Genomic DNA, 27,979 nt, shown 5'->3' on the forward strand with positions numbered 1-27,979 from the left:
GTCGTGACGGGAACCTTGACACAGACTCCTTCCAATGCGCCATCCTTCAGTATCGTAACACGCCAGACAGGGACACTCGGCTATCCCCTGCGATGTGCATATTTGGAAGGCCAATCAGGGACTTTATTCCGATACACCCAGGAAAATATATCCCCCATAAAACCTGGCAAGAGACCTTGGCCAACAGGGAAGATGCCTTAAGAAACAGGCACATGAAGGATGCAGAAAGACTATCTGCCCATACTCGCATTCTACCCCCCCTTACTGTTGGAGACTGCGTCAGGATACAAAATCAGACAGGACCATTTCCCACGAAATGGGACAAAACAGGAATCGTTATTGAAGTCCGTCAGTTCGACCAGTATGTCGTCAGAGTTGATGGATCGGGCAGAATAACACTAAGAAACAGAAAATTCCTGCGCCTATATCACCCAGTGATTGCCAGGGCCCCTCTAGCCACACTGCCTACACCCACCACAACAGTGGCAAAGAGCAATAATTCAACGCCTGCAACACCCAAGATGGTCTCCAACTCAGCAGGCCAGAAAGCAACTCCAGAGACAGTACAGCCCGATGCTCCACCGCTCGAAGAGCCACCCAGCAACGGTCCTGCTGACGAAATTATCGTCCCAACAAAACAACCTAACAAACCGATTGCTCCAGCCGGTGATGCCGAAGGAACTCCACCTCCTAGGACAGCTCGCTTGCCCCGCGCTTTGATGGCCCTCCAGCCATACAACAAGCTTGGTCTGAAGGAAACAGACCAGCTACCCGAGAGGCGCTCAAGAATTAAATGACTTTCATTTTACGTTACTTAAAACTCGAAAATCATTTAGTACGAGTCTAATCTATATCCCTGTCCTCTATCTGCGAAGAAAGCACCATATTATTGCAACTGATCATCATTTTTCTAATTTAATATCAGTCTTTGTCCCCTACTTGTCAAGAAAGCACTATCCAAAGACTTGGGGGGCATAGAGAATTATAAAAGCCTTACGATATCAGTTATTGTTACGTTTCACTGTTATGTATTTGTTCACAGATGATGCAATTGTCTTTCTTCAATATTCTGTATCTCTGAAATAAAATTGAGATTGAAAAAGGACAAGGCCTTATTCATTTATTTATGTCTTATTTTCTTCAGGAGAAATTACTCTTCTATCGTTTGGTGTAGTTTATTTTAAAATCAATGACAATTTAGTATAACTTTTGATTATGGATAAAATAGGGTATAATTTAGCTTTGGATAATTAAAAGATTAGAACTTAGTAAATCAAAATTTCATGATGGCACGTTTATTTAACATCTTAACTTTTATATAAAATTAGGGAGTGAGTATTTTCCGCCGGGCGGAAAATAACCTTTTTTTCTTATTCTCCGCCGGGCTTATCCTTGGGTCTTGTGACCCCCGGTCGTGTCAAAGGTCACATCCGGTCGACCGTGGCGCCAACCGCGAAGTCGCGAAGCCATGATTGTTTTGTTCGATTGTCAATGATTGTGACTCTTGATTTCCAAGCACTTTTTCATCTTATCAACAATTGCAAAAATGCAGTTAACCAATTGCAGACTGAGACTGATACCATTTTTATTCGTCAGGATTCTGTAGAGGTAAGAATTTGACTTTTCTTCTTTTTGTGTTTTTGTTTTTAACAAGGCTCGGACTCAGGACAGTGAAGTGTATATCGAGCAATGCCGATGGCGATATGAATGAGGAGATAGATGAATGAATGAGAATGTAATTGTATTGTAATAACAACACGCCTTGCCGACTGTCACGTGTGCCATGTGTTCTGCATTCCAATGTGATCTTTATGGATTAATCCTTCGTTGATTGTACTTCTAATACTGTGTAACTGTGTGCATTGTAATTGTAACTGTAACAACTGGGCAGTTTTCAGCAGCAGTGGAAGCGGTGACACAATTTTTAGAACTTTGGAGTGAAATTGAGATGCCTCATGATGATGATAATGACAATGATATAAGATATACAGTACTGTAATGAAAAACGATATCATTTTAACCATTACTTTTTTAACAAATTTATTTATTTATTTAATATTATTAACTTAAACAATGACATTGGTATGTGCCATTTTCACTGCAGTGAATTTAATTTTTTTTTTTTTTCATTGACAGCTAACATGAAAGTGAAAGAGTCCAGTTGACGGTACTGGTGTCCTGACAATCAAGAAAGATAGCTGGCTCAAGATGTGTTGTGGCAATCTTATTAATCAGCAAACCATCATCTGTGCCAGCAGAGCAGAGTATCTGCATGCACTTTTTGAAACTGGTTAGTAATGTTTTGAAATCTTCATATAGCGCCTTACATTTTTATTGCAGAGATGCCAACCAGTACAGGTTTCCCGTGTTCTGTACGGTTTTTCTTCCGAAGTACGGGCATACGGTTTTATCATGAAAAATACGGGATTTGGTTGAAGTGAAAAATCCACTTAATTACGATCACAACATGAAAAGTGTTTTCATGCAGAAGAGCTTTCATTATCGATACTGAATTTTGCGAATCTTGCCCAGCCTACTGCTATTAACTATGAGTAATTCACTGCCCTTTTTCGAGTACAAGTTAACGAAGTCCGATTCGACCTTTTCGGGTTGATATCGATTTCTGCACGGCGCAGTAAATACAGGTTTTTGTCCTAAAATACAGGTTTTTGGTCTTGAAAATATGGGTTTTCAAAAGGCTAGGTTGGCATCTCTGTTATTGGTGATCAATACAGTACGCTCGAGCATGGGAATTTCGAACAAGTCGGGACCATGCCGGTTTGTTCGAGATTTCCGTGTTTTTGAGTTTTCCAATTTGAGTATTTTACACAGGATTTGAGGGAGGTAAATGTGGGTGGTCTTGATAAAATTGGTATTATAATTATAATGATAACTCCCCATTATTATGAACTCTGTAGAGAGTCGATAGTGAGACTGCAATTTCCTTTTCTCTGTCAGTTCAACACAATCAATTAGTGGGGGAAAAAATTCAACAGATCGCAAGGGAGTGTCCACTATATGAACGAAATAAAGGGATTAAAACTGGGAATTGTACCAAGTTTGAGATTTCCGTGATTTCGAGATTTGCATGCTCAAGTATAAATGCTCGTTAATCTAAATGATAGTTTGTTGTCAAGAGTTTTGTCCTGTATGGTAAAGCCAATGAAATTTCAACTGTGTTGGTGATGGTGAAAATGATGGCCATTTAAAATAAATTGGTATGTCTTTGACAAATTCAATTTATGACAATGATTTTGATTATATAGACCTTTCCAAAAATTGCTAACGAAATGCCTCTTTTCTATTTCCATTTTTCAAACCAGAGCAAGATCAACCGTCTTTGTGGAACATCAGACAAAGTGGTTGCAAACAAGTGGTGTTGAATTTTCCTGTATTGAGCCGAAAGAAAAATAATTTTCTGGGAGTTTGCGAAAGCAAATTGCGTTTGATTTGGAGCTAAATCTATTTTCGCCATTTACCTGGTTTTTTTTTTTGGGTCTCAAATAGATTTGATTTTGTAGTTCAAATTGATTAGATACTTATCTCACAAGCAGCATTTTAAACAATAAAAACATGAGGGTAGTGCGTCATATCATATTAGTTTTTTTTATTACAGTGATGAATTCGTAAGATATAAATCATATTTGACCACAATAGTGTTAAAATTTTTCAGCATTTATTTTCTTAGGGAATGGGTTAGCGAATCATTTATACATTTTTTAGACAGATCAATCTACACAATTTTCGTGTTTTCTTGTCCTATGATAGTCATTATTTTGAAAATTTTATGGATCAGCTTATGTCAAATAAGTGTTTTCTCAAATTTCTGTTTTGTGTCATTTTCTGATTTTCTAAGAACCATATGTCATTTTCCTTTAGATTATTTTCAAATTTATTCAGAATCTTTTTTATCATGTGTTTTGCATCATGATGGAAACATTTTGGGGTAAATTAAAATTTAGAAGTTTTTTTATTTTAAAAATTAATTTTTTTTTTCCTGTCGATCCGCACCACAATTTCAGCCGAAATTAAAAAATATTGTACAGCATTTCTTTCTAGACAATTTTTTTTCTCAGAAATTGATCAATTTACAAAATTTGACTATTCTCTTGTTCCATATTGATTATACTTTGAAATTTTGATGGACGTTGTCTGCAAAATTAGCTTGTTTATCAAATTAATAAAGACATTTTGTTTTTTTCTCAAAATATCATTTTCGATTTTCTGACATTCATAGCTGGATTGTTTCCCATCAGATTATATACCAAATTTGGTCAGAATCTTTCGTATGATGGGTATTGCATCATGATGGATTTGGTTTTGGGCTAAACTAAAATTTAGTAGTTTTATTAGTTTTATGAATTTTTAAATTGGATTTTTTCTTGTCGTTCCATGCCAAATTTTCAATCGTAATCGAAAAACAATTCTTTAAATATATTTTTCAAGACTTGCTAAGCCTTTCCATCGTGATGTAGCTCTTGTAGGGAACATTGTGTGTAAATTTGGAAGATTTCGTTGGTTTTCGGTGCATCAGTGTCGGAAATTATTTTTTTGTGGGGTGGGTGGGGTTGGTCTCATTTTAGCCTATATTGTCTGTGTCATTGAAGACATTTAAATATATTGAGCTTTTTATATAGCGCAATATCCACTAAATGTGCTCAAAGTGCTTTACAAGGGGGCCCTGGTCAACAGCAACGCTTGTTATGCGATATTACAATTTTTTTGGACAAAGACAATACTGTTAACAGTCCACTGAGTCCCTACTACTCCTTTTACACCTGAATATGTTGAGAGAATGTGAGTAAAGAGCCTTTTCCAAGGACTCAACTATGCGCCGAGCGAGGTTCGAACCCAGGACCTTCCGATCCGAAAGCGTCTGTCATACCATAAGACCACATAGCCACACATTTGTTTTTAGCTTTTTTCTTTTTTTGTGTGTGTGTATGTGTGTTAATCATCAAATTAGACCTCCTACCACCTGAAATAACAGGGGAATACCAATATTGGCACTGCGATAAAAAATTGATTTTTGACTACAGGTTCTCCTTTAAGGTGAAATATTTCCTAGCTCAGATGAGGGTTTGTTTTAAGCGGACTGTAGTGCGTTCCAACGTGAGATAATTATTTTTTTTTCGTAATAAAATGTATTCACTGCCAGTTGTGACATATAGGTTGACTGCTTAGTTCTGATCTCCAGTGCTATTACATACTTGAGTACCTATCATCAGGCCTATTACACACTGAGTCCCTACCACCAGCGCTATTAGTCATTGAGTCCCTACCACCAGTCCTGTGAGTCACTGGGTTCATACCACTACTGTTAGCCACTGAGTCCCTACCTCTAGCCCTATTGGCTACTGAGTCCTCACCACCAGCCCTATTGGCCTTTGAGTCCATACCAATACCACTCGCCACTGATTCCTTACCACCAGTCCTGTTAGCCACTGAATCCATACCACTAGCCCTGTACTGTTAGCCACCATAGAGAATACAGGACTCCTAGTCTGTGTTAGCCACTAAGTCCTACCACTAGCCCTGTTAGTGTAAGCCGTTGAGTCCTACCTCTAGCCCTGTTAGCCACTGAGTCCATACCACCAGCCCAGCCCTATTAGTCACTGAGTCCCTACCACCAGCCCTATATCTGACATGGCGGTCTTTTGCAAAAAAAAATCCCAAATTTTGCAAGCTAAAAAACCCAGCAAAATTTGCAAAAATTAATGAAAAAAATTGCGGAAATTTTTGGCCAAAAGACAAGGAGGTATTTGTTTTTACATAACAAACCCGACTTGTGTCTGTATTATTGAAACCTTGTGATGATATAAGAATCTTTAATCAATTGCAAAACATATTCCATCTATAGAGCAAATTTAAATTAGCCTATAAATTTAAACAATCATTTCTTAAATCGATCAGCCTAACTTACTATTATGTACATATTATCTCTCTATTACCAAATATCTATAAACACAATATGAAGATAGAGGAAGGGTGGCTGAGAGACAAATGTGGACATGAGAAAGCGAGAGAGAATGCAAGAATACTTTGTGAATTGATTTTTTAATTTATTTTTTAAATTGTTATAATTAGACACAAGTTGTAATGAATTCTATTAACAAATTCAGAACAATCAAACAAAACAAAATTAAAAAGAAGGAAAATTTTTAAAAATTATAAAACTTATAAAATCGTCAAATGTACTATCATGCTACAGCTAAAAAGTACACAAATATTTACACTACACCCATTTGCTCCATCCCTTGCCCTTTCGATCATCTTCTCATCTATGGCCACCATGTGTCTTGTGCTACTTTTTACATTTGACGCCAGTGTGTCTAGACTAACGTCATAAATAAGGGAGTGTCGCCAAAATTCATGCAACTGGGCAGAGGTGTCAAAAATGATAGAAGGCATAGAAAATGTTTGACATGACAAAAACAACGGAACATTTATGAAGAAATCCTAAAATCCCAGATTGTCATCACTAGTCCCCACTAAATATTTTAAAATTTATTTATTTTATTTTAGTTTTTTTTTTTTTGTGCAAAACATTGCAAAGTTTGCGGCCGCAATGCAAATCAGGGATTTTTTTTTGCCATTTTTTTTTTTTTTGCGGCCAGCCACGCGGCCGCAAGCGATGCAAAAAAACTGCCATGACAGTATTAGTCACTGCGACTGGTCCCCACCACAGGTATTGTCCACTGAGCCCCTACAGCCAGCCCTATTAGCCACTGGATCCTTATCATCAGCTCTATTAGCCAATGAGTCCCTACTAGAGGATATTCTAACTGTTCTATTATATTTGGGTTTATTTACAGGTACTATTATATTAAGTTAAGCCTGTTTCTGTATTGTTGATCAATAAAGAATATTGAATTGCAACAAATACTTTATTTACCTACCACCAGCTCTATTAGCCACTGAGTCCTTACCACCAGCTCTATTGTCCACTGTCCTTACCACCAGCCCTATTGTCCACTGAGTCCCTACTACCAGCTCTATTAGCGACTGAGTCCCTACCACCAGCCCTATTGTCCACTGAGTCTCTACTACCAGCTCTATTAGCCACTGAGTCCCTACCACCAGCCATATTGTCCACTGAGTCCCTACTACCAGCTCTATTAGCCACTGAGTCCCTACCACCAGCCCTATTGTCCACTGAGTCCCTACTACCAGCTCTATTAGCCACTGAGTCCCTACCACCAGCCCTATTGTCCACTGAGTCCCTACCACCAGCCATATTGTCCACTGAGTCCTTACTACCAGCTCTATTAGCGACTGAGTCCTTACCACCAGCCCTATTAGCCACTGAGTCCCTGTTACCAGCTCTATTGTCCACTGAGTCCCTACCACCAGCCCTATTGTCCACTGAGTCCCTACTACCAGCCCTATTGTCCACTGAGTCCCTACTACCAGCTCTATTAGCGACTGAGTCCTTACCACCAGCCCTATTAGCCACTGAGTCCCTGTTACCAGCTCTATTGTCCACTGAGTCCCTACCACCAGCCCTATTGTCCACTGAGTCCCTACTACCAGCTCTATTAGCGACTGAGTCCTTACCACCAGCCCTATTACTATTAGCCACTGAGTCCCTGTTACCAGCTCTATTGTCCACCGAGTCCTAACCACCAGCCCTATTGTCCACTGAGTCCCTACCACCAGCCATATTGTCCACTGAGTCCCTACTACCAGCTCTATTAGCGACCGAGTCCCTACCACCAGCCCTATTGTCCACTGAGTCCCTACTACCAGCTCTATTAGCCACTGAGTCCTTACCACCAGCCCTATTACTATTAGCCACTGAGTCCCTGTTACCAGCTCTATTGTCCACTGAGACCTTACCATCAGCTCTATCAGTATTAGCCAATGAGTCTCTACTACCACCAGTTCTATTAGCCACCATCCTATCAATAATATTAGCCACTGAGTCCCTACCGCCTGCTCTATTACTAAAGGCCACTGCATCCTTACCATGATGGGGAGGGGGGGGGGGGGTATTTGACACACAGTAGAGTACCCACTGAGGCCCTACCACCAGCGCTATAGACACATAGTGGTTATTTGTTCCCATCACAGTACAGACGATGTGTAACCTTTAACTGTCGTGAACGGATTTCCCAATCTCGTTCACGATGTGTAAAATAAAGGAAAAAGTTCAGAAAAAGTCTCCACCGAAGTGGGCGTTCTCCATATATGTAGAGGACATATATGGGCGGTTAAAAATGCTCTAAAAGCACATCGGGAATCGTCCCGGTACAGTCTAATTCTAAAACATAGTATGGCGGATCGGATCTGTCAGATACAAACGATAGGCAAAATAGTAGATCTAGAATTAGGCTTGGTGTCGAAGAGAAAAGAATGAAGGGTGTCACAAGCTTTTATAGGATAGACACGATGACGTCACGTTTACGCGGGAGACAGTGAACAAACACAACATGAAGATTACTCACAACAGCCTGATCGAGACACGACAGTCATACCAAAAAAACCCACTAACAACAACAACATAAACTTATCACAATAATCAGTGACATAAAATCTTCCCCACATACGTTTGTAGTCTGATTGAGCAACACTAGTGAGAACTAATCACACAACTAGCAGTGAGAAAGAGCAGAGTTAAGTCAACTCCCTTCATTCTCCAAATTATTTTAGTCCGGCAAGCTTGAACTTGAAGTGTGTCTCAAATCTACTGGTAAATTCCCCACTGATTCTCTACCGTCTACCGCCGCCGCTATCACCCACTGATTTCCTACCGTCTACCGCCACCGCTATCACCCACTGATTCCCTAATAATAACGAGGGAGTGGGGGGGGGGGGGGGGGGGGCAAATAACGACCAGATTATTTACACTACACCACCACGAAGGTCAGATTATGGGAGTCCGCTAAGTCTCAAAGATCAACTTGAAAAACCCGGCGGAAAATAAGCAAATTTGTTATTCTCCGCCCGGCGGAAAATAAAAAGAAGGACTATTTTCCGCCCGGCGGAGAATAATGACAGCCATAAAATTAAATTCAGGGCAAAGTTGTATACCGCATTCATGAAATTCGTTCCAGCAAAATCCTTACTCAAATCTTAGCATCCATTTTAGACCAGTTTTTAAATCCAAATGGTAGTTACTACTGGAAATGCAACAATTTTCAGGTCACAAAGTCTGTCAGTAAATAACAAAGGCAAATAGAAGACATTATTCAGCCTTTAACTTTAAACTAACATAACTTTTCTTCTGCTTATCTAGGCACTTTGATAACTCCAGTCCAGTGGCCGCCGATAGGCTCACTGTAAGGTGAAACTCGTTTTTTGGAACTTTATTTTTGACCCTTTACTGTTTTGGTCACCTTGGCGTTATTTGTGAACCTATGTGACTAACTTTGGTATCATTCTAAAGGGCACAAAATAAGCTTTCTAACGGTGTATTTAATTCTTAATTCCTGATTGTATTTCTCAGAAAGCTTATGTAATAAAAATTTATAAATTTTTGAATTACAAGAACTTTTTAAATTATGGGTACATTTTAATTATACTTCATACATCGATAGACAATTAATTGAAGAATATCTCTGCCAAATTTCATCAAAATTGATACACTCGCTCATTATTTTATTTTTTCCGCCATCAACCACACTTTTTAGGACAAAAACCTCATATTTTCCCCCCTTTTCATTTATCCTTAATTTTTTCCATACTTTCCATCCATAAAAATGATTTATATGAAAATAAAGCTTATTTTCTGACCATTAAAATGATACCTAACACTTGCCAATTATTTTTTAATTGAAACAAAATTACTGAAAACAATAAGTGGGCCATGTTGACTGTAAAACTCCAAATTTCCCGATCGCCGCGAGATGCTGGTTTTGAGGCAGCAGTGAGATCACAGATTCTCTCTGTAAAATTGACAAAAAATTTCAATAGAAAAATATAAATAACTCTGGAACCGTAGGTCGTAGAGAAACAAATAAGGTATCAAATTTTATGTTTTTTCAAGTCCCATCCCCCTGACTGAGTCAAATCAAGATATTTTGAGTTTGAGAACATTTTATCAAAGTGCCTAGCTTATCTGATTTTCACAATTTTGGTATCATTAGAATTGTGTTGAAAAGCACTTTAAAATGATATAGGTTTCATTGAGCTCAATCCAATTTGAATTTTTTATCAAAGTACCTAATGTTAGCTGTGACTGTGAGTGCTTGAGCGAGCTTTTGCCTTTTGCCTTGGCCTTGTTCATTTCACTTCACTCATTCCCACACTACTCAGTAAAAAAAACTTATTTTTGCATTTTGCTCTAATAAATAATAATGGCAAAGTTGAGAATATCCATAAATGTATAACAAATAATATTAATTCTATCATACCACGGTCCCTTTGCTTAGTTTGAGCTTCAGCCTTAGTAACACAAAATCAAAACGGAAAACTGGAAGTGAGAGAGTGTGAGTGAGAGGGGGGACAGAATTTGTTGAGTTGATGCCCTAGATCAATGGCAAGATTTATAGAGCTAAAATAAAATTAAACCCAAATCATTTTTACACCAATCCTGATCTTTAATAACATCAAGACCTACCATGTTTAAAATTGAAGGATTTATTTATGTCTTGAGATAAGCCAAAATATCACGCTGCCGGTCTGGAATGTTCCAAAATTTTAGAGAGCTCGTTTATTGACAGTTATTTCCCGTTACTATGAAAATTAAAGTATGGAATTTGGAATATAAAGTTTACGGAACAAACTATCATATAGAGACGACGACGATTATTATTATTATTATTATTATTATTATTATTATTATTATTATTATTATATTATTATTATTATTATTATTATTATTATAATAATAATAATAATAATAATAATAATAATAATAATAATAATAATAATAATAATAATAATAATAATAATAATGATAATAATATATGATGATGATATGATGATGATGATAATAATAATAATAATAATAATAATAATAATAATAATAATATAATAATAATAATAATAATAATAATAATAATAATAATAATAATAATAATAATAATAATAATAATAAATAATAATAATAATAATAATAATAATAATAATAATAATAATAATAATAATAATAATAATAATAATAATAATAATAATAATAATAATAATAATAATAATAATAATAATAATAATAGTAATCTTATCTTGTCTGACTAAAGGCTTAAAATAGGAATTATCCTTTAAATGCCTTTATACAATAGTTTATAATTGGATTCAGTAGTCTGATGTCAAGCCGCCCGGCAACGGCGGCCATCTTGGTTCTAAACAAAGAAAATCATTACTTTTTATTCTTCAAGCTGGCTAGAACCTTTCATATATCTTGTGATCAGAATATATAAAAGTCAAAACAAGATCATATTTATAATGTTTTCCTCCTCTGGATACACTTTTTTGCTCGTCGGAGAAATATTTCATAAGGGCGTCCGCCATTGTTCCGATAGTTTAGAGCCAGTGTTACTATGTTACCATGCGTCATTAGGAAGGAAGTGACGCTACGACTATTGCATCCTATTACAGAATCTCATACAGTTGATCACTATAATAGCATGTTGGTGATAGAGTTGATGAAATGAGAGAGAGAATTGTATCATTCGTCAAAAGTACACATTTTTGTGAGTAAAAACAAATTTAAAAAACTGAATGTATCGGCTCAGTGAGTTAGAGTGAATGAAAGACTCCGAAATCAAAGGATTTGCGTCAAAGAACAACAAAATAAATGATTAGAAAGTATTGTGGAGACAAGTTATTCTGTTGACACTGCAATTGACTGAAATAATCTGAATGATCAGAACACACGTTATCTTTTGTGTAATAATTTGGGTTGTTTTTTTTGTTGTTGTTGTTTTTTTTTTTTGTTATTGTTTTTTTTTTTGTGTGTGTGTGTGGGGGGGGGGGGGGGGGTCCAATTTCTTTGATTTTCAATCTCGGTGTTCGATTTCTCAATGGAACTGCCGATGTTCTAAATATAGAATTGACAATCGACGATGGACATCTTTGCAGTTTATAACAGGTCAACATCACGTGTGTTGTAATTTCCTCTTTGAAAATATTTGCGTTGTAAGTATGAAAGTTAGTGTGTCTCAACCTGTCTTCGTGTAGTAGGGAGGTGATGTTACCCGCACAAAATAGTCGAATTAGTAAACGCCACTTCTAGACAAGTGACTAGCTAGTCCGAGACTAGAAAGCATTCATGAAATCCGATTTTTTAAAGACACTTACTTCGCTTGGGCTTAAGACAAGTTAGTCATTTACTAGACTAGTAAATTACTAAATCTAGTCCTCGTTCATGAAAACGGGCCCAAGTCTTTACTAACTAGTGTCTTAAAAAGCTCGAGGAAGTGCGAAAGAAGAGACCAAAACAACTGCCATATTCCACGCGAGGAGTCTTGCTGCATCACCTGGCAGACGCTTGAATTAAACTCGCAGGGCAATAGGAAAAGAGGGCGCCTTGACATGCCTAAAGAAGATACTGCAAGCCAAACGTCGGGCTGTGTTTTTGGCAATCTGCACTATTCAACAAACTTCTTTACAAATCTCAAAACTTTCATAATCGGATGGTTATAAGAAGCAATTCGATGTGTGTGTGTGTGTGTGTGTGTGTTTGTGTGTGCGTGTGTGTGTGTGTGTGTGTGTGAGAGAGAGAGAGAGAGAGAGAGAGAGAGAGAGAGAGAGAGAGAGAGAGAGAGAGAGAGAGGGTGATTTAGCTAGGATCCTCTCGTGAAGTTTGGTCTGTTGCCGCTTTCTCCTCTTGCGTATTAGCGATAGCACTTTTGTAAATGTAATTCATGTCAATGTAATTAATTCACTTGGAAGGCACACATACATTGACAATAATATATACATATATAGATATAGAGAGTGAATTAAATATTTTCTTATTAATAACATGAGTTATCAATTTCTGTTAATGACATGGGTTATCGATTTCTGTTATTTTCTGTTATATTATAGGTTTATCTACTTACGGCCCAGGCGAAAACACTATATTATTTATTACTCACGACACATACTAGTTTTAAATGGCATTACTAATCATAACACAATTTCAGTCCATAGCTATAAGATTGACATATTTATTCATACCCTTGTCCACAAAGAATTTTCCGCTAAATACAATTTCAAGCTGATCACCATAATAGCATGTTGGTGATAGAGTTGATTGAATGAGAGAGAGAGAGAGAGAGAGAGAGAGAGAGAGAGAGAGAGAGAGAGAGAGAGAGAGAGAGAGAGAGAGAGAGAGAGAGAGAGAGAGAGAGAGGCTGAATTTAGCGGTCTTTGCTTTTATAGAAATATGACGGGAGTTTAATCAATCCCAGAAACCAGTGATGTTCCTGGATTTGTTTGTGCCAAAAGTTTACTGGTCATTTAGTGGAATCCAATCTTATTTGCGTATGCAATTCCTGCTGGCCTGTCAGGTAATAAATTAACCCGTCATAGCGTGATATTAGGATAATTTTACTGCAGCTGTGATCAGCAGCTCGATTAATTATGCAGTCATATGGCATCACTCGTCCCTCAGCTGATCGTTTATTTATTCAGTGTCATAATTTGATGTTTTCGTAAATGCAGCAAACTGTAACAATAATTATGCTGGGATGATAAATTCATAGAAGTATGTGGCGACGCTGTGAGATATATGTATTGAGTTATTTAAAATCTTGAGAAAGTTAGGAGGGATTTGAAATAGATCACGATAAACAGTTGGTCGGGGATTTGTATTAGTGAAAGGCATTTCTCCTCGTCGTATCGGAGACGGGCGTAAATCTTTAGAGGATCCCCCTGGTTTTTGACATCAATGTCTTTGTTCGAAAAATCCATAAGCACCAAACGGATTGCCTGTATCTTCCACTATATTATGTACGTTGTCCAACAAGGGGTGATAACTTATATAAGCCCGTTAATATCATTACTATTGGGACACATTTTCATATCTAATCCATATTGTGATCAGTTGTAATGAATGTAGAAATCACAACAGCAACCTACGCCTCTGCATGTCAACAATTAAATTCTAACAGTTATTTATGTAAAGTGTGTACAGAGTGTATACTTTGCTGTGTCGTTTGGAACTCAGGGTGGCAATGCTAGTGAGTGATGTAAATGAATCTTATGAAATGTAAACACCTGGCCCAAGTATGTGGGCGAGTTCAATGATCGCAATCACGACAGAGTTCGTTGTGTATAATATTGTTAATGTAAATCATCCAAATGTTGCCAAATGCAGCTGTTTTGCTCTCTTCTGAACAAAATGTTAAGGGAACTTTGCTGAACCCAAAAAAACTCCCTTAGAAAAAAAAAACAAGAAAGAAAAAATAAAAATAAAACAACAACAAAAGAAAACAAAACGAAGCCCAAACAATTCCAAAGAAAGAAAAAAAAACAAAAAAAACAAAAAAAAACAAAAAAAACAACAACAACAACAAAAAAACAACCCAACAACTACCCCGCAAAAAAACAAACAATACAAACAAACCAAAAAAGAAACAAACCAAAAAACAAAACAAAAACGAAAACAAAAAAATAGCAATACCAAAAACAAAACAACAACAACAAACAAACAAAAAATATTAAAAAGCAAAAACAAAAACGAAATAAAACAACACAAACCAACTACAGCAAAATAAAAACAAAAAACAAAACCAAACTAAACTAAATCAAAACAAAACAAAAATTACAAAAAAAAAAAAACTTGCGAAAAGACGACTACCATAAGAAATTGAATGGTAAGTTAAATTTAATGATTAAATGTAATCTGTGGCTGAACTCAATAGTTCAACAAATGTTATCATTTGTTAGCTTGATCACAACTGACACAACTCACAACAACTCACTTTCTCAATTTTGGATTGTGACGTAATTTTTTACAGAAATGTCCATTGGAGAAGGCTATGGTCTCTGTCGACCCTTGATAAAAAATACTACTCTGACTTCGGTTTATCCGCGTTCCACTGTGTATCTTGAAAGCACAAAGTAATCAAAGTAAAAAAGTAGAAAAAAGTTTACATAACAATAACAAACGACCGACTCTAGTTTCAGTTTCTATTGCACAACACGGAGTCTTTCCATTGTAACTGTAGCCTTTAGGTTCTGAAGCAAGTATAATTTCATAATATTTCATTCTAAAAAAATTAAAATGTTCTGATTTTATAATTACAACCCGGAAAAAGTATGCGATCTTTTGAAGTTCCTAGACTAACCGGTGCTCTTAGGGCGTTCGGGAATGTTTCATCTGAAGAGACATCAACTTTGAGTGGTGATGACAGCTGGAGCAGAGATCTCGCCTTGAGAAAATCTTTGGCTCTTGAGAAACAGAAAGAAAGAAGTACATCATGGAGTAAAATACAGGCTATAGTCAAAAAGAAGGCGGACGCAAGCAAGTCTGAATCAGCAAATGCTTTACAAGAATTAATCGGAATCTCAAAACTATTTGGTAAGAGTTGAGTACTGATAGGTACTTTGGTAAAAAATTCAAATTGGATTGAGCTCAATGAAACCTATATAATTTTAAAGTGCTTTTCAACACGATTCTAATGATACCAAAATTGTGAAAATCAGATAAGCAGAAGAAAAGTTATGTTAGTTTAAAGGCTGAAAAATGGTCTTCTATTTGCCTTTGTTATTTACCGAAGGACTTTTTGTGACCTGAAAAGTGTTGCATTTCCGGTAGTAACCACCATTTGGATTTCAAAACTGGTCTAAAATGGCCGCTAATATTTGAGTAATGATTTTGCTGGAACGAATTTCATGGATGCGGTATACAACTTTGCCCTGAATTTAATTTTATATAAAAGTTAAGATGTTAAATAAACGAGCCAGCATGAAATTTTGATTTACCAAGTTCTAATCTTTTAATTATCCAAAGCTAAATTATACCCTATTTTATCCATAATCAAAAGTTATACTAATTGTCATTGATTTTAAAATAAACTACACCAAACGATAGAGTAATTTCTCCTGAAGAAAATAAGACATCAATCATTAAAATCCACCCATAAACAAAAAATCTATTGAACTTTTTCTGAGACCCATGACTCAAAAGTCCAAAAAATCGGGTCACAGCCACTAGCCCATTTATCGACTCCGTGCTGGAGGGCCAAATGGACGTTTACCAAAGTACCTTGTAAGAGTAAGACTAAGACAAGAGTCTTTGCCTACTACTACTACCGCAAACTCTGGGACCCAAATAATTTTGGGGGTTTGGGAGGGAGGAAACTTTTATTTTTTAAGTCTTCTAGCAGGGGGTTTGGGAGGGGAGAGACTTTTAAAAAAAAAAAGTTTCCCCACTCTCAAACCCCCAAATTTATTTTTTAAAAAAAAAGTTTCCCCCCTCCCAAACCCCCATAATTATTTGGGTCCCCGAGTAGTAGACTTTAGAGTAAGAACCTCCCAACTCCCAATCAATTTTCAAATGTCAAATTTCTGTCATCAAGTTCAACTTCAACTTTGATTTTGATGTCTGATCATTGATTTTGATAATTGTTACTGCGAATAAGACTTTAACTTTATGGGCATTAAACAATGGCGTGTTCCCTGCCACCATCTTGCATTGTTTTTCAGAGCAAAGTGGCAATTCGGACTCGAGTCTGAATAGTCTCCCGTTGCTATTCGGACTCAAAAACTCAAATGTGCGTGCACATACGGAGAGGAGGACGACACAATGTGGACAGTGGGCAGAGGGTGGAACTGAAGAAAAAAAAAAGAGAAGAAATTCGGTTTTGCCCATATCATCATATTATCACACTAGACTCAGCTCATACTCCTACTCACACTATCACTGATAGTCAGAATTTGTAATTTTTAAATTATTTATTTTTGTCTTAATTTAATTTGTTGTGTTGTCAGAAAAGCTTTTAATTTATACCACAGTTACCTTGACTGACTTTTGTTACTTTTGAAGTGTTTTAGTTTTAACTCTTTTCTTTTTAATTTATATCTGGATTTCCAATTGATCCATGGTTTTGTCTTTCTCATCAAATAAAGTGGGTTTAGACTACCCATTAATAGTTGCTAAAATCGTAATTTCGATTTGCATTACTTTTGTGTAATTATCAATAATTAAATTATTAAAAAAACAACAAAACAAACAAAAACTATACTGCCATGGGAGACTATTCAGCCTGGTTCCAAATAATCTGTTCATTGCACAGGCGCATTGAAATTTGAGTCCGAATAGCCATGGGAGACTATTCAGACTCGAGTCTGAATAGCCGCAGCCTTTCCAGAGATCGGGTTTCTATCTTGACAGTTCTTGCCAAATAGTAGAGAGAGAGAGAGAGAGAGAGAGAGAGAGAGAGAGAGAGAGAGAGAGAGAGAGAGAGAGAGAGAGAGAGAGAGAGAGAGAGAGAGAGAGAGAGAGAGAGAGAAGAGAGAGAGAGAGAGAGAGAGAGGAGAGAGAGAGAGAGAGAGAGAGAGAGAGAGAGAGAGAGAGAGGAGAGAGGAGAGAGAGAGAGAGAGAGAGAGAGAGAGAGAGAGAGAGAGAGAGAGAGAGAGAGAGAAGAGAGGAGAGAGAGAGAGAGAGAGGAGAGAGAGAGAGAGGAAGGAGAGAGAGAGAGAGAGAGAGAGAGAGAGGAGAGAGGAGAGAGAGAGAGAGAGAGAGAGAGAGAGAGAGAGAGAGAGAGAGAGAGAGAGGGAGAGAGAGAGGAGAGAGAGAGGAGAGAGAGGAGAGAGAGAGAGAGAGAGAGAGAGAGAGAGAGAGAGAGAGAGAGAGAGAGGGAGAGAGAGAGAGAGAGAGAGGGGAGAGAGAGAGAGAGAGGAGAGAGAGAGAGAGGAGAGGAGGAGAGAGAGAGAGAGAGAGAGAGAGAGAGAGAGAGAAGAGAGAGAGAGAGAGAGAGAGAGAGAAGAGAGGAGAGAGGAGAGAGAGAGGAGAGAGAGAGAGAGAGAGAGAGAGAGAGAGAGAGAGAGAGAGAGAGAGAGAGGAGAGAGAGAGAGAGAGAGAGAGAGAGAGAGAGGAGAGAGAGAGAGAGAGATATATATATATCTGTTCAATGTTACAGTTATCATTTATCGTTATAACAAGTGTAACTAAATGACAAATTGCCATATTTACGGACAATAAAGATCTATTATTATTATTATTATTATTATTATTATTATTATTATTATTATTATTATTATTATTATTATTATACATTTACGCCTCCCAATCCGCATTTTTGTAATATGGAAACTTGTTTAATCCAGTATAGTGGAGATGTGTTTTTTTTCTTCCTTACTTGTTTTAATGGATCAGTCAGCTTGAGATTCTTGATTCTGAATCCTACTGTTCAATTAGTGAACCATTTAGTATGAGGTATAGAGTTCATGCCCCCATAATTTAAATTCTCTCAATATTTTCTGCCCCTTCTGATTGTGCTTACTGCACATGACCCAGAATTCTGTTTCTCATGCTCTTACTTGCTCAAAATGCTCCCTTTGTTAAAATGGGGGCCATTCTGGTTATATAAATATAATTGTTTCATTTAACTCGAGGGTCCCCGATAGCTCTGTTGCTTCACATGCGCAGAAACCAATTTTAGATCCCAGGTGAAGTTGAGATTTTTTTCTAACCCCACCCTGTTCACCCACCAGTGATTGAGTAGTTGATAGATCTGGTGGATAGACTAGCGTCCTATCAATAGGGTAGCAAGCAATTGATATTGTTCATTTGTAGAAACCAGGATAGACTCCGGCTCCATGCCCCATGGATCTTATGGGTTTGAAGGACTGTCTACCTTCTGTGATTTAGGTTCGCTCACTTACTAATTTATTATGATTCCTGTCTCAATTGAGACATTTCTAAGTCCTTAATAAAATCGTCCTAATTGTTGAACTGAGAGATAATGAACACCTGTAGCCCACTGTTAACTAGGGTGAGTCTGCTATTTTGCATTTCCATGAAAGATGAATTTATTCACTGAAGAACAATACCAATATGGTCCATGGAGCTGGTTTATCCTGGTTTCTGTAGCATTGAACAGACAATAAGAATTGCTTGTTTCCCTTTCAACAGTGGGTTAGTCTATCGCAAAGAGCTTTTTGTCTGACAAAAAAAGTCCCAGTAACCTTATCACTTTTGGATGGGTTGACAGGTAAAAAAAAACCCTTGACTGGATCTGGGAATAATGCAAACCCCTTTGCATGTGAGTCAAGCATTTTACCTATTGAGTTTTCACCCCCCTTCCCCCCCCCCCCCCCAAAAAAAAAAAAAAAAAAGCAAATGCATAAGCACATTATTACAAGCAGGAATTGTCCTGAATCACTATAAAATATTGTTTGGTATCAATAAAACGTTCATTAAAATTATGTGGAATCTGCATAAGTAAAAGATTTGAAAGTGCAGCACTGGGGAATGATAACGTATAATTTTGAAAAACTAATCTACTTGTATATTTTACTTATTTGAGCCATTTTATCCACTTTTGTCTGTTTTACAGTTGGTCCTGAAGAATCAGCTGAAACTGTGGAATGTGGAGCTGCGTTCCTTTTTAGCATTTTCAAATCTGTGGATAATGTGAGCCAAAGAGAGGCCACACAACTAAAAAGCACCTTTGGGCCATATCCAGCAAGTGCTGCCACAAAATGTTGTCAATTGGTCAAAAAAATTACAGGATGGCTGCCTGAGTCTGTTTTAGCGGAATTGTCAACACAAAGAGAAGAGGGTTAGAATTTTATTCAGCTTATCTCTCAGTACTTTTGTATTCACCACCATTGATCATCATCTTCATCACCATCCTCGTCGTCATCATTATCCTCCTCCTCCTCATCATCATCATTATCATCATCAAAATCATCATCATCATCATAGTTGATAAAGACATAGGGCTAACCTTTCAAACAATCAAATGTGTAGTCCCTATAGTAGCAATTAATAACTCATAATAATAGTGTTATTGCTTTTGCTGGATGTCTATTTTAGGTGATGGAGCAGCTGTCGTGGAAGAGTTTGGCAGTTCTATTAAATTCTCCATGACCTATGAGGGAGAAGCTGACAATGAAGATGATGCAATTAGTGATGAAGAGGATTTGAAAGAAAAACCAACTGCTGACTTACGCTATGTGCCAAGTCAGTCTGAAATGCCCTCTGCTTCCAAAGATGATGCACAGGATTTTGGTACAGATTGGCTGGTGTCCATGTTGACTATTTATTTTGATGGGAGTGAAACGTCTCTAAATCTGGATGAGTTAACATCAGCCATATTTGAGGTTCTTGCAAGTGGAAGGAAAAATGAAGAAATTCAGAATGAGGTGAGCAATAAAATATCTATATCTCAATTTTTGAAAATTTAAATTAAACATTTTTTTTTCAAAGTATCCCTTTTAGTGTATAACGCTAATAAAAATTCTATAATTTTAATTCTCACACAGCATAAATGAAGGAAACAAGGTTATTTTGTCAATCCTTTAATCACAATTAAAAAATAATATTATTATTTTGGTTAGTTCCCTACAAATACAAGCTGTTTATTGGTGTTTTGTTTTTTTACATCATGTCTCCCCAGCTTTTTGATCTTCTCGGCTTTGATCGATTTGAATTGATCCAACAATTATTGGAGAATCGCAAAAGGCTAGTGGTAGCTAAAGCCACAGAAACCACAAAGGCCATTATACAATCCATTCCAAGTAAGTTTATCATAACTGACAGATATTCTCTAGGAGTCTCAAGGAATGAAATTCATATTGTAGTGAACAGATGTTTTCATGGACTTAGATATAAAGGAGTTTGTAATGATAGTGATGTTTAGGGAATTTAGGTTAAATGAAATCTAATCGGTTTTATTTAGGTTGAAGCAAATTCCACAAGTTGATTTTAAACTGAAAATGGTTACAGTTACAAGATTTGAGACTTATGTAGTTTATGGAGTTTTATTCATCCTTCTTAATCAAACATTGATTTTAATAAAATTTCATAATTTTTCATAAAGTTGATTTCCAGTGTTTAGTTCACATCAACAAAATACATGATTGAGATGATGGGTCACAAACTAGATCAGTTAAGTTGCTTTAGCCCTAGCTTTTGTAACAAATATTTAAATGACACAACAGAGAGCAGGCACTGGTTTTAAATAAATATCTGAAGAGGTATGAATGAAACAGTGCCAGATAAAGCGGAAAGAAAAAATACTAGAATAAACCATCCCAAAACATCAGCCTGTCTCAACTCGGCAGCCCTGATTTTTTAGGACGGTTAATTTTTCTTGTATTTTTATTTCTGCTTTGTCTGGCCCTGTATCTTACTCACCTCTTCGATATTTAACAAATATTGGTTTAGACCAAACCCTATTGTGGCAGATTGTCCAGCTTTTTGATGCATCATGGAGGTGAAATTTGTAGTTATTCCTTGGACATTGAAAATGTATTTATCCTGTAATCTGGGAAAAAACAAATACAATAATAAATCATCATAGTAAAGTAATTTTTAAAAAAATTAAGCATTACAAAAAGATTGTATTCTTTGGATTTTTAACTCAGTAATTGGAATTTCAGTCACATTTGTGTCGTCAACTTAAAAATTCCTTTCATCTTATAGAAAACGTAAACAGAGGGGGATTCATTTTTTGTTTTATCAGTGTATATGAAAATATTAAATCTAATACTTATCCACAGAGATAAGAGCAGAGGATGAAGGCCCTAATTATTGCCGTCAAGTTATTGTCAAGGTAATACTGATATGTTTATCTCTGCAAAATGATCCATGTTCTGTTTATTTTTTGATAATGATGATAAAAAGTTATTTTATTTATATATATTGAATTAAGAGAGGCTACTTAATCAAAATATCCCACGAGAGTGGTGCTTGCTTGCCATTTAAAATTTAATAGTATTAAGAAATAGATAAAACAAAAGCAAGAAAGCATAATCAATAACAAAGTTGCTATTCCTGGAACAATTTTTCATGTTTTTTTGATTTTGATGCGCCAAATAGAATGGTTTAATGTGTGTTTCAACATTTTAGTTATTTTGACTTCTTTTCAATCTTTGAAGAGAAATTTGTTGTTAATCATATGCATCTTGTTATTTCTTAGACTGCTGAGGAAGTAAATATAGAAAAACAACTGAGAAAAGAAGAAAGGAAGATAAAGAGGCAAACAAAGAATCGGGTCAAAGATCTCGACGAAGCACAAGAGATGGATATGACTCCGGAAGATTACAGGGCTGCCAGGTAATTTTATTTTCATGATATTTTTTGATAATTTTATCAGCATGATGATGCATGTATTTCAGATGGGGTGACAAGTATCAGAAATATGATTTATATAGTGTATTGTAAAATCCAGTGCTCTGATTTTTGCAATTGATTTATTATAAGATTTGCAATGAAGGGCACACCGTGCCTATTGCATCTTATGGACTTGAACTTGAATAATTGAGGAGGCCAACTTTTCCAATGCCATGAAATAGAAGTAAAATTTTCATATATCAGATGTTTGGTATATTTTTCTTTTTTTTTCAATTTGATTTTCTTTTTTTAGGTTTAGCTCTTGTTGGTTATTGAATTCGTTAATTTACAAAAACATAGTATTTAAGCTTTATAATAATCTTTTTTTTTTTTTGTGATCAATAACAATCTTATTATCACCTTCAGAGAGGAGGCACTAAGAAGAGCAGCTAATGCACCATTATTCTCAAGTCGAAGCACATATGTGAGGCAGGAGAGGTATCCATTTGTTTTTGATAAGCTCGCTGAAACTCAACAATCATCTGCCTATATTTCAGGAACAAAGGTAAGTCTTATGTTGTGGAATTTTATTTTTTAAAATTTGTAAGTGCTGTTTATGCATGGAGATACCAAAGAGAACAGTCCTGAATAGAATTTTCTAGTCATTAAAGTATCATTTGAATATTGAGTAACTTTACTGATGTTCTTTGACTAACATTTAAGATGATAATTTTTTCATGCCACATGAAACATTTTTAAAACTGAGAGCTAAGAGTGTTTTTATTTCTCTGAGACAATCTGTAATACATATATAAAAAGTCCCAGGCATTCCAACTGCAACAAAATAATGATCGTAGTTGTAGATGCAAAAATATCTTTTTAATATTATTCCTAACATTCCAGTTTCATTCTTTGTTTAAATAAAACTTTAATTTTAACTCCAGGTGATCAACTCAGTATATTTGTAAATAGTCATTGAATTGGCGCCTGTGGAATTTCTCCCTATACAGTTATATAAATACTTTTTTTTTCCTCAGCTGACTTTACCATCAAATTGCACACGCAAAGACGAGAAACTGTATGAAGAGATCAGCATTCCACCAACTGACCCAGCACCCATCAGACAAGAGGAGAAACGTGTGCCTATTGCTTCCCTCGATGAGGTGAATATTGTTAGATATTACTAACATTTCTGTTTATATATTAGCCAGATGTTTACTCTACTTCTATGTGTTTGGTTTTACTCTTTAAGAAATTGCAAATTAACTGTATTTTGTAAAACCGTTTCTTTTTTTTTTTTCTGTTCAGACAGGTATTGTGGTTATCATTCATGAATTGAGAAATTTGACTATAAACTGAGGGTTTAATACATGGAATCAAAAATCAATGAAATTTCAGACCAGATGTTTCATGATTCGCATAACCAAGTGATCAGATTACAAATTCTGTAACCTTGAATGTATTGTCCAATTATGCCTCCCAAAAAAAATAATGAAAAGAAAGAAAGTAATGACTACAGTGATACTTAATTCTCGTTGTTTCGATAGATGTTTTAGGACAGGGAGAAAAAGAGAATTTAGTTTGGAATTAAGAATGGTCAAACGTTTTATAGAATTAGCACATATTGTGTTCTCATGTCGTCATAGAATCAGATAAAAGAAAATTTGATGACATTATGACAATGGCAAATAGTCATTATCATTTTTCTGTTTTTGAGTTTCTGTTCAGAAATTATTTATATTTTTTATTAAGACCATTGGTTTTCTCCACATTATAATCAGATAAAGTTTTTACTTCTAATCTCCAGTGATTACTAGCCTATTGTCATCAATGGTCTTTGTTTTGGTATTGCATTGCTATCTTTAATTATTTTTGTTTTGTTTTCGTTTTACTGTTGACGAAATTTATTCCTCATTTGTATTGTTTTTATTTAATACCTCACTATTTTACCTTTTATAATAAGTAGTTTTTAGCTGACAACTTCTATTGTTTTTGAATATTTATTTTTCCTATTTTTCAGATTGCTCAAGCAGCTTTTAAAAATACCACACATCTCAACCGCATTCAGTCAGTGGTCTTTAATTCTGCATACAAAACCAATGAGAACTTGCTGATTTGTGCACCGACTGGAGCTGGTAAAACAAACATTGCCATGCTTACCATTTTGAGGGAGATCAGGCAACATATTGAGCAAGGTGTTATCAAAAAGAATGAATTCAAGGTAAGGCGGTCGTTAGTTCTTTAAATTTCTAAAGTTTAATTTCTTTCAACTTTTTGCATAAAAGTTTCCTTTGTTTAAAGATGGACAGCGGTTTTTGTAAAAGTATGGTATTGTTAACAAGATTACTTCCCTACAGATGGCCTAATAATATAAACTCTCTGTAAACTATTAAAAAAAAAAAGAATTACAACTGAATTGATCACTGACTTCTTTGCTTGATTTAGACTGTTGAGTCTATAAAAAGGTGAAGCAAAGTTTATGTGGATTTTTGATAACCAAGCATAACTTCATTGTTAGATTTTATTTAGTCTTTAAGAAATACTATTCCTTCCATAATGTTTCTTTTTCTCTAGATTGTGTATGTTGCACCCATGAAAGCGCTAGCAGCAGAAATGGTCAGGAATTTTGGAGGACGCCTTGATGCTTTGGGGATAACAGTGAAAGAGTTGACTGGTGATATGTCTTTGACTAAACAAGAAATACTTAACACTCAGGTATCACGATGGTCTCTATGTGATTTTAAATAGTATAAATTTATAATATTGTTGAACTAAACCTTCTAGTTTGAGAGAATAATAGCTTTGGAAGGTTAGGTAAATAAATATTAGTTATCACGTAATACTAGCTTTAATGCAGATCTAACATTGGAAAGATACTGGGAGTGTAAGATGTAAAAGAAAAAAGATTTAAAACATATCAAACAAAACAAGAACGACAAGAATGACAAAAGGGTTTAATCTAATTTCCAACTTAGTAGACAAAGACAAATGATGTGGAAGATTAGGGTTACCCCTTTATCAACAAGTTTTACAATGAATTTGATGAATCCGTGATAGATAACACTCTTTTCTTTGTTAAAGTGTGGTTTGACATTGTAGTTGATCATTCAATAGGTAAAGACAACGAAAGAATCAGCGGGATTTTAGAAAAATGATAAAAATATTAAATATTGTAAATTATTTGTTCATTGATCTAATAGATGCTGGTGACAACACCAGAGAAATGGGATGTAGTAACTCGGAAAAGTACAGGAGATGTGGCTCTGGCCCAGCTTGTTAGACTCCTAATCATTGATGAGGTTCACTTACTTCATGATGACAGAGGACCCGTTATAGAAACACTGGTGGCCAGAACCAAGAGACAGGTAGGTGACAGGGTCATTTGGGAATAATGAATAAACTGGATCTTTCAACACGAATGGCCAGAAGCTTTTAGAGCCCTGTGCTAAGAGATTTCTAAATTAGGGGGCATTTTTGTACCTTACTGTAATGTTTGTTTATGATTTTCAGAAAGTACAGTTGATATCTCAAAAGGTGAATGAGACAACATTCCTTAGTCCATTTGAATTTATCTTAATTTTCAGGGGTTCGATCCATTGACCAAAACTTATTTAATCTGCAAAAATCTCTCCATAGCAATTTGAATTATTTATCATATGAAAATAATAATAGTAATAATAATGATGATGATAATAATAATAATAATAATAATAATAATAATAATAATAATAATAATAATAATATTAATATTAATAGTGATAATGATGACAACGACGGTGATGACGACGATGATGATGAAAAAGAAGAATGATGAATGATGATGATGATATTGTCCACTTTAACTTTGATGTTGCATAACTTTTAAAATCTTTCATGAAATGACGAAATCAATTAGCAAACGCATGAAAACTTTTGAAGGGAGAAAATTTTAATACACACACTTGACAAATTCAGTGTTCAAGTTTGTCTAGTACCTTGTGTGTCCTCTTCTAGCTTCCAATACAGCAGGGCACCGATGATTCATGGACTGAATGAGTTTTCTCAACATTCTTTGTGATGTTCCATGCCATTCCTCCTGCAATGCTACGATGATCGGCCGTCTATTTTGTGGTTGTCTCCTCTTCCTTATCTTTCTATCCAGGTCATCCCAAAGATTGTTTGATTGGATTAAGGTCAGGGTCTAGTGATGGCCAGTTCAATATTGTGATTTTGAAGAAGTTCCTGTAAAATTCATGCTGAAATGTTGCTCCATGCTCAGTAATGTATGGCAAAACCTGGGCAATAAGGATTTCAACACCTTGAACTCTCAAACGTCTTAAAACAGATGCACCTACATTCCTAGCAGTATTTTCACTTGTCAAAAATGGGTTTTTTTCTATGTGTAAAATCCACAAGTCCATTCCCTCAGTTGTTGCCCTTGGCCTGCCACTTCTTGGACTCTCTTTTACTAAACCGGTGTCATTAAAACTTTGGACTAAACATTGAATTATCTTTTTGCACACACCAAAATGCCTTAAAACAACAAAAACTTCAATCCTAGAATTAATCATACCAAATGTGCGAATTATCCAACTTTACTATGATGAGTAAATAAAGCCACAATAAAAATTTTAGTTAAAATTTCAAAAGCAATACTGAATTTGGATAATGTACTTACCAAATATGTATGGTGTTAAAAACAACACATTGGATGAGCGCGATCAAAGTACGATTCTATCGACTTTACCACTAGGTGAGTTGTTTTCATTCCTCAAGACAACACAATGGCCGAATATTACGTGTGAAACTCATGGGAACTATTGAGAAGGTATTAAAAAAGCGTTAGTGAAAAATTAAAACACATCAATTATTGGACAGAACTTTTGGAACACAGTATAATAATAATAATAGTAATAATAATAATAATAATAATAATAATAATAATAATAATAATATTAATGATAATAATAATGATGACGACGATGATGATGATGATGATGATGATAATAATAATAGAAGTTAGAAAATGAAGAAACAAAAAATAATATTTGAACAAAATTTCATGTGTTCTAATTTTTAATTCTCTCTTTTATTTTGTACTGATTTTATTCGATTTATAATAGGTCTTAATTTGCAGAAACAATGATTATTTTTACCATATTTTTCTTGTCAAGGTGGAGAGTACTCAAAGCATGATTCGTATTGTCGGCCTGTCTGCCACTCTCCCCAACTACCTGGATGTCGCTACTTTCCTTAATGTAAACCCTTACCTTGGTCTGTTTTTCTTTGACGGTAGATTCAGACCTGTGCCTCTTGGACAAACTTTCATAGGTAAGTGTGGTCTCTTACATGTGCATAGGTTTAAAGAGTGATCGTTTTCTCAAATGTGTAAAACTTTATATCATTTCTAATTTTCATATCCTTCATCAACCAACAAAAGCTGACTTTCTTGGTTGAGTGGCATGGATATTCTCCATCTCTTAACTCTTTAGTTGCCCGGCATTCTGGCACTAAAATAAATCCTAGTTGCCAAGCCTTTTTGGCAAAATTAATTAAAATTCAGTGCTCTCAGGAAAAATAAAAACTAAAAATAAATGAATCATTACACCTTACTCAATTTTTCATGGGTGGATATGAATATACGTAGGTATGTTGTGCACGGCGTCTAATCTGCACTATAAATCTGACCGTTTAGTTTCCCGCTGTTCCGAGCGCCGACGTAACCTCACCCGACAGGTAACCGGGGTCAACAGCGGTCAGCCGATATCAATTCCCAGAACGTAGATTTGACGTGCATTGGGTGATACCAATGGATGATTTCCGTACCAATTAACCTCACGATCT

The 27,979-nt window shown here is 35.7% G+C and overlaps 2 protein-coding genes across 2 annotated transcripts in view; one reads left to right on the forward strand and one right to left on the reverse strand.

Moving 5' to 3' along the window:
- Positions 1-10,681, reverse strand: part of LOC144968479 (T-complex protein 1 subunit beta-like) — a 29,123-nt gene extending 18,442 nt beyond the window's left edge. The window contains exon 1 of the mRNA XM_078906889.1: positions 10,562-10,681. Coding sequence (XP_078763015.1) covers positions 10,562-10,564 — 3 coding nt within the window. The 5' untranslated portion in view covers positions 10,565-10,681. The remainder of the gene's footprint in view (positions 1-10,561) is intronic.
- Positions 10,682-15,022: 4,341 nt separating this feature from the next.
- The window catches only part of LOC144968485 (activating signal cointegrator 1 complex subunit 3-like), a 232,020-nt gene continuing 219,063 nt past the window's right edge, over positions 15,023-27,979 (forward strand). The window contains exons 1-12 of the mRNA XM_078906909.1: positions 15,023-15,451; positions 19,434-19,658; positions 19,916-20,244; positions 20,499-20,619; positions 21,604-21,656; positions 22,023-22,159; positions 22,583-22,721; positions 23,194-23,319; positions 24,177-24,377; positions 24,731-24,871; positions 25,357-25,521; positions 27,310-27,466. Coding sequence (XP_078763035.1) covers positions 15,190-15,451; positions 19,434-19,658; positions 19,916-20,244; positions 20,499-20,619; positions 21,604-21,656; positions 22,023-22,159; positions 22,583-22,721; positions 23,194-23,319; positions 24,177-24,377; positions 24,731-24,871; positions 25,357-25,521; positions 27,310-27,466 — 2,056 coding nt within the window. The 5' untranslated portion in view covers positions 15,023-15,189. The remainder of the gene's footprint in view (positions 15,452-19,433; positions 19,659-19,915; positions 20,245-20,498; positions 20,620-21,603; positions 21,657-22,022; positions 22,160-22,582; positions 22,722-23,193; positions 23,320-24,176; positions 24,378-24,730; positions 24,872-25,356; positions 25,522-27,309; positions 27,467-27,979) is intronic.

The sequence above is a fragment of the Berghia stephanieae genome, chromosome 3 (assembly GCF_034508935.2).
Source record: "Berghia stephanieae isolate SIO BIC M18660-M18661 chromosome 3, UCSD_Bste_1.3, whole genome shotgun sequence".
Classification (NCBI taxonomy): Eukaryota; Metazoa; Mollusca; class Gastropoda; order Nudibranchia; family Aeolidiidae; genus Berghia; species Berghia stephanieae.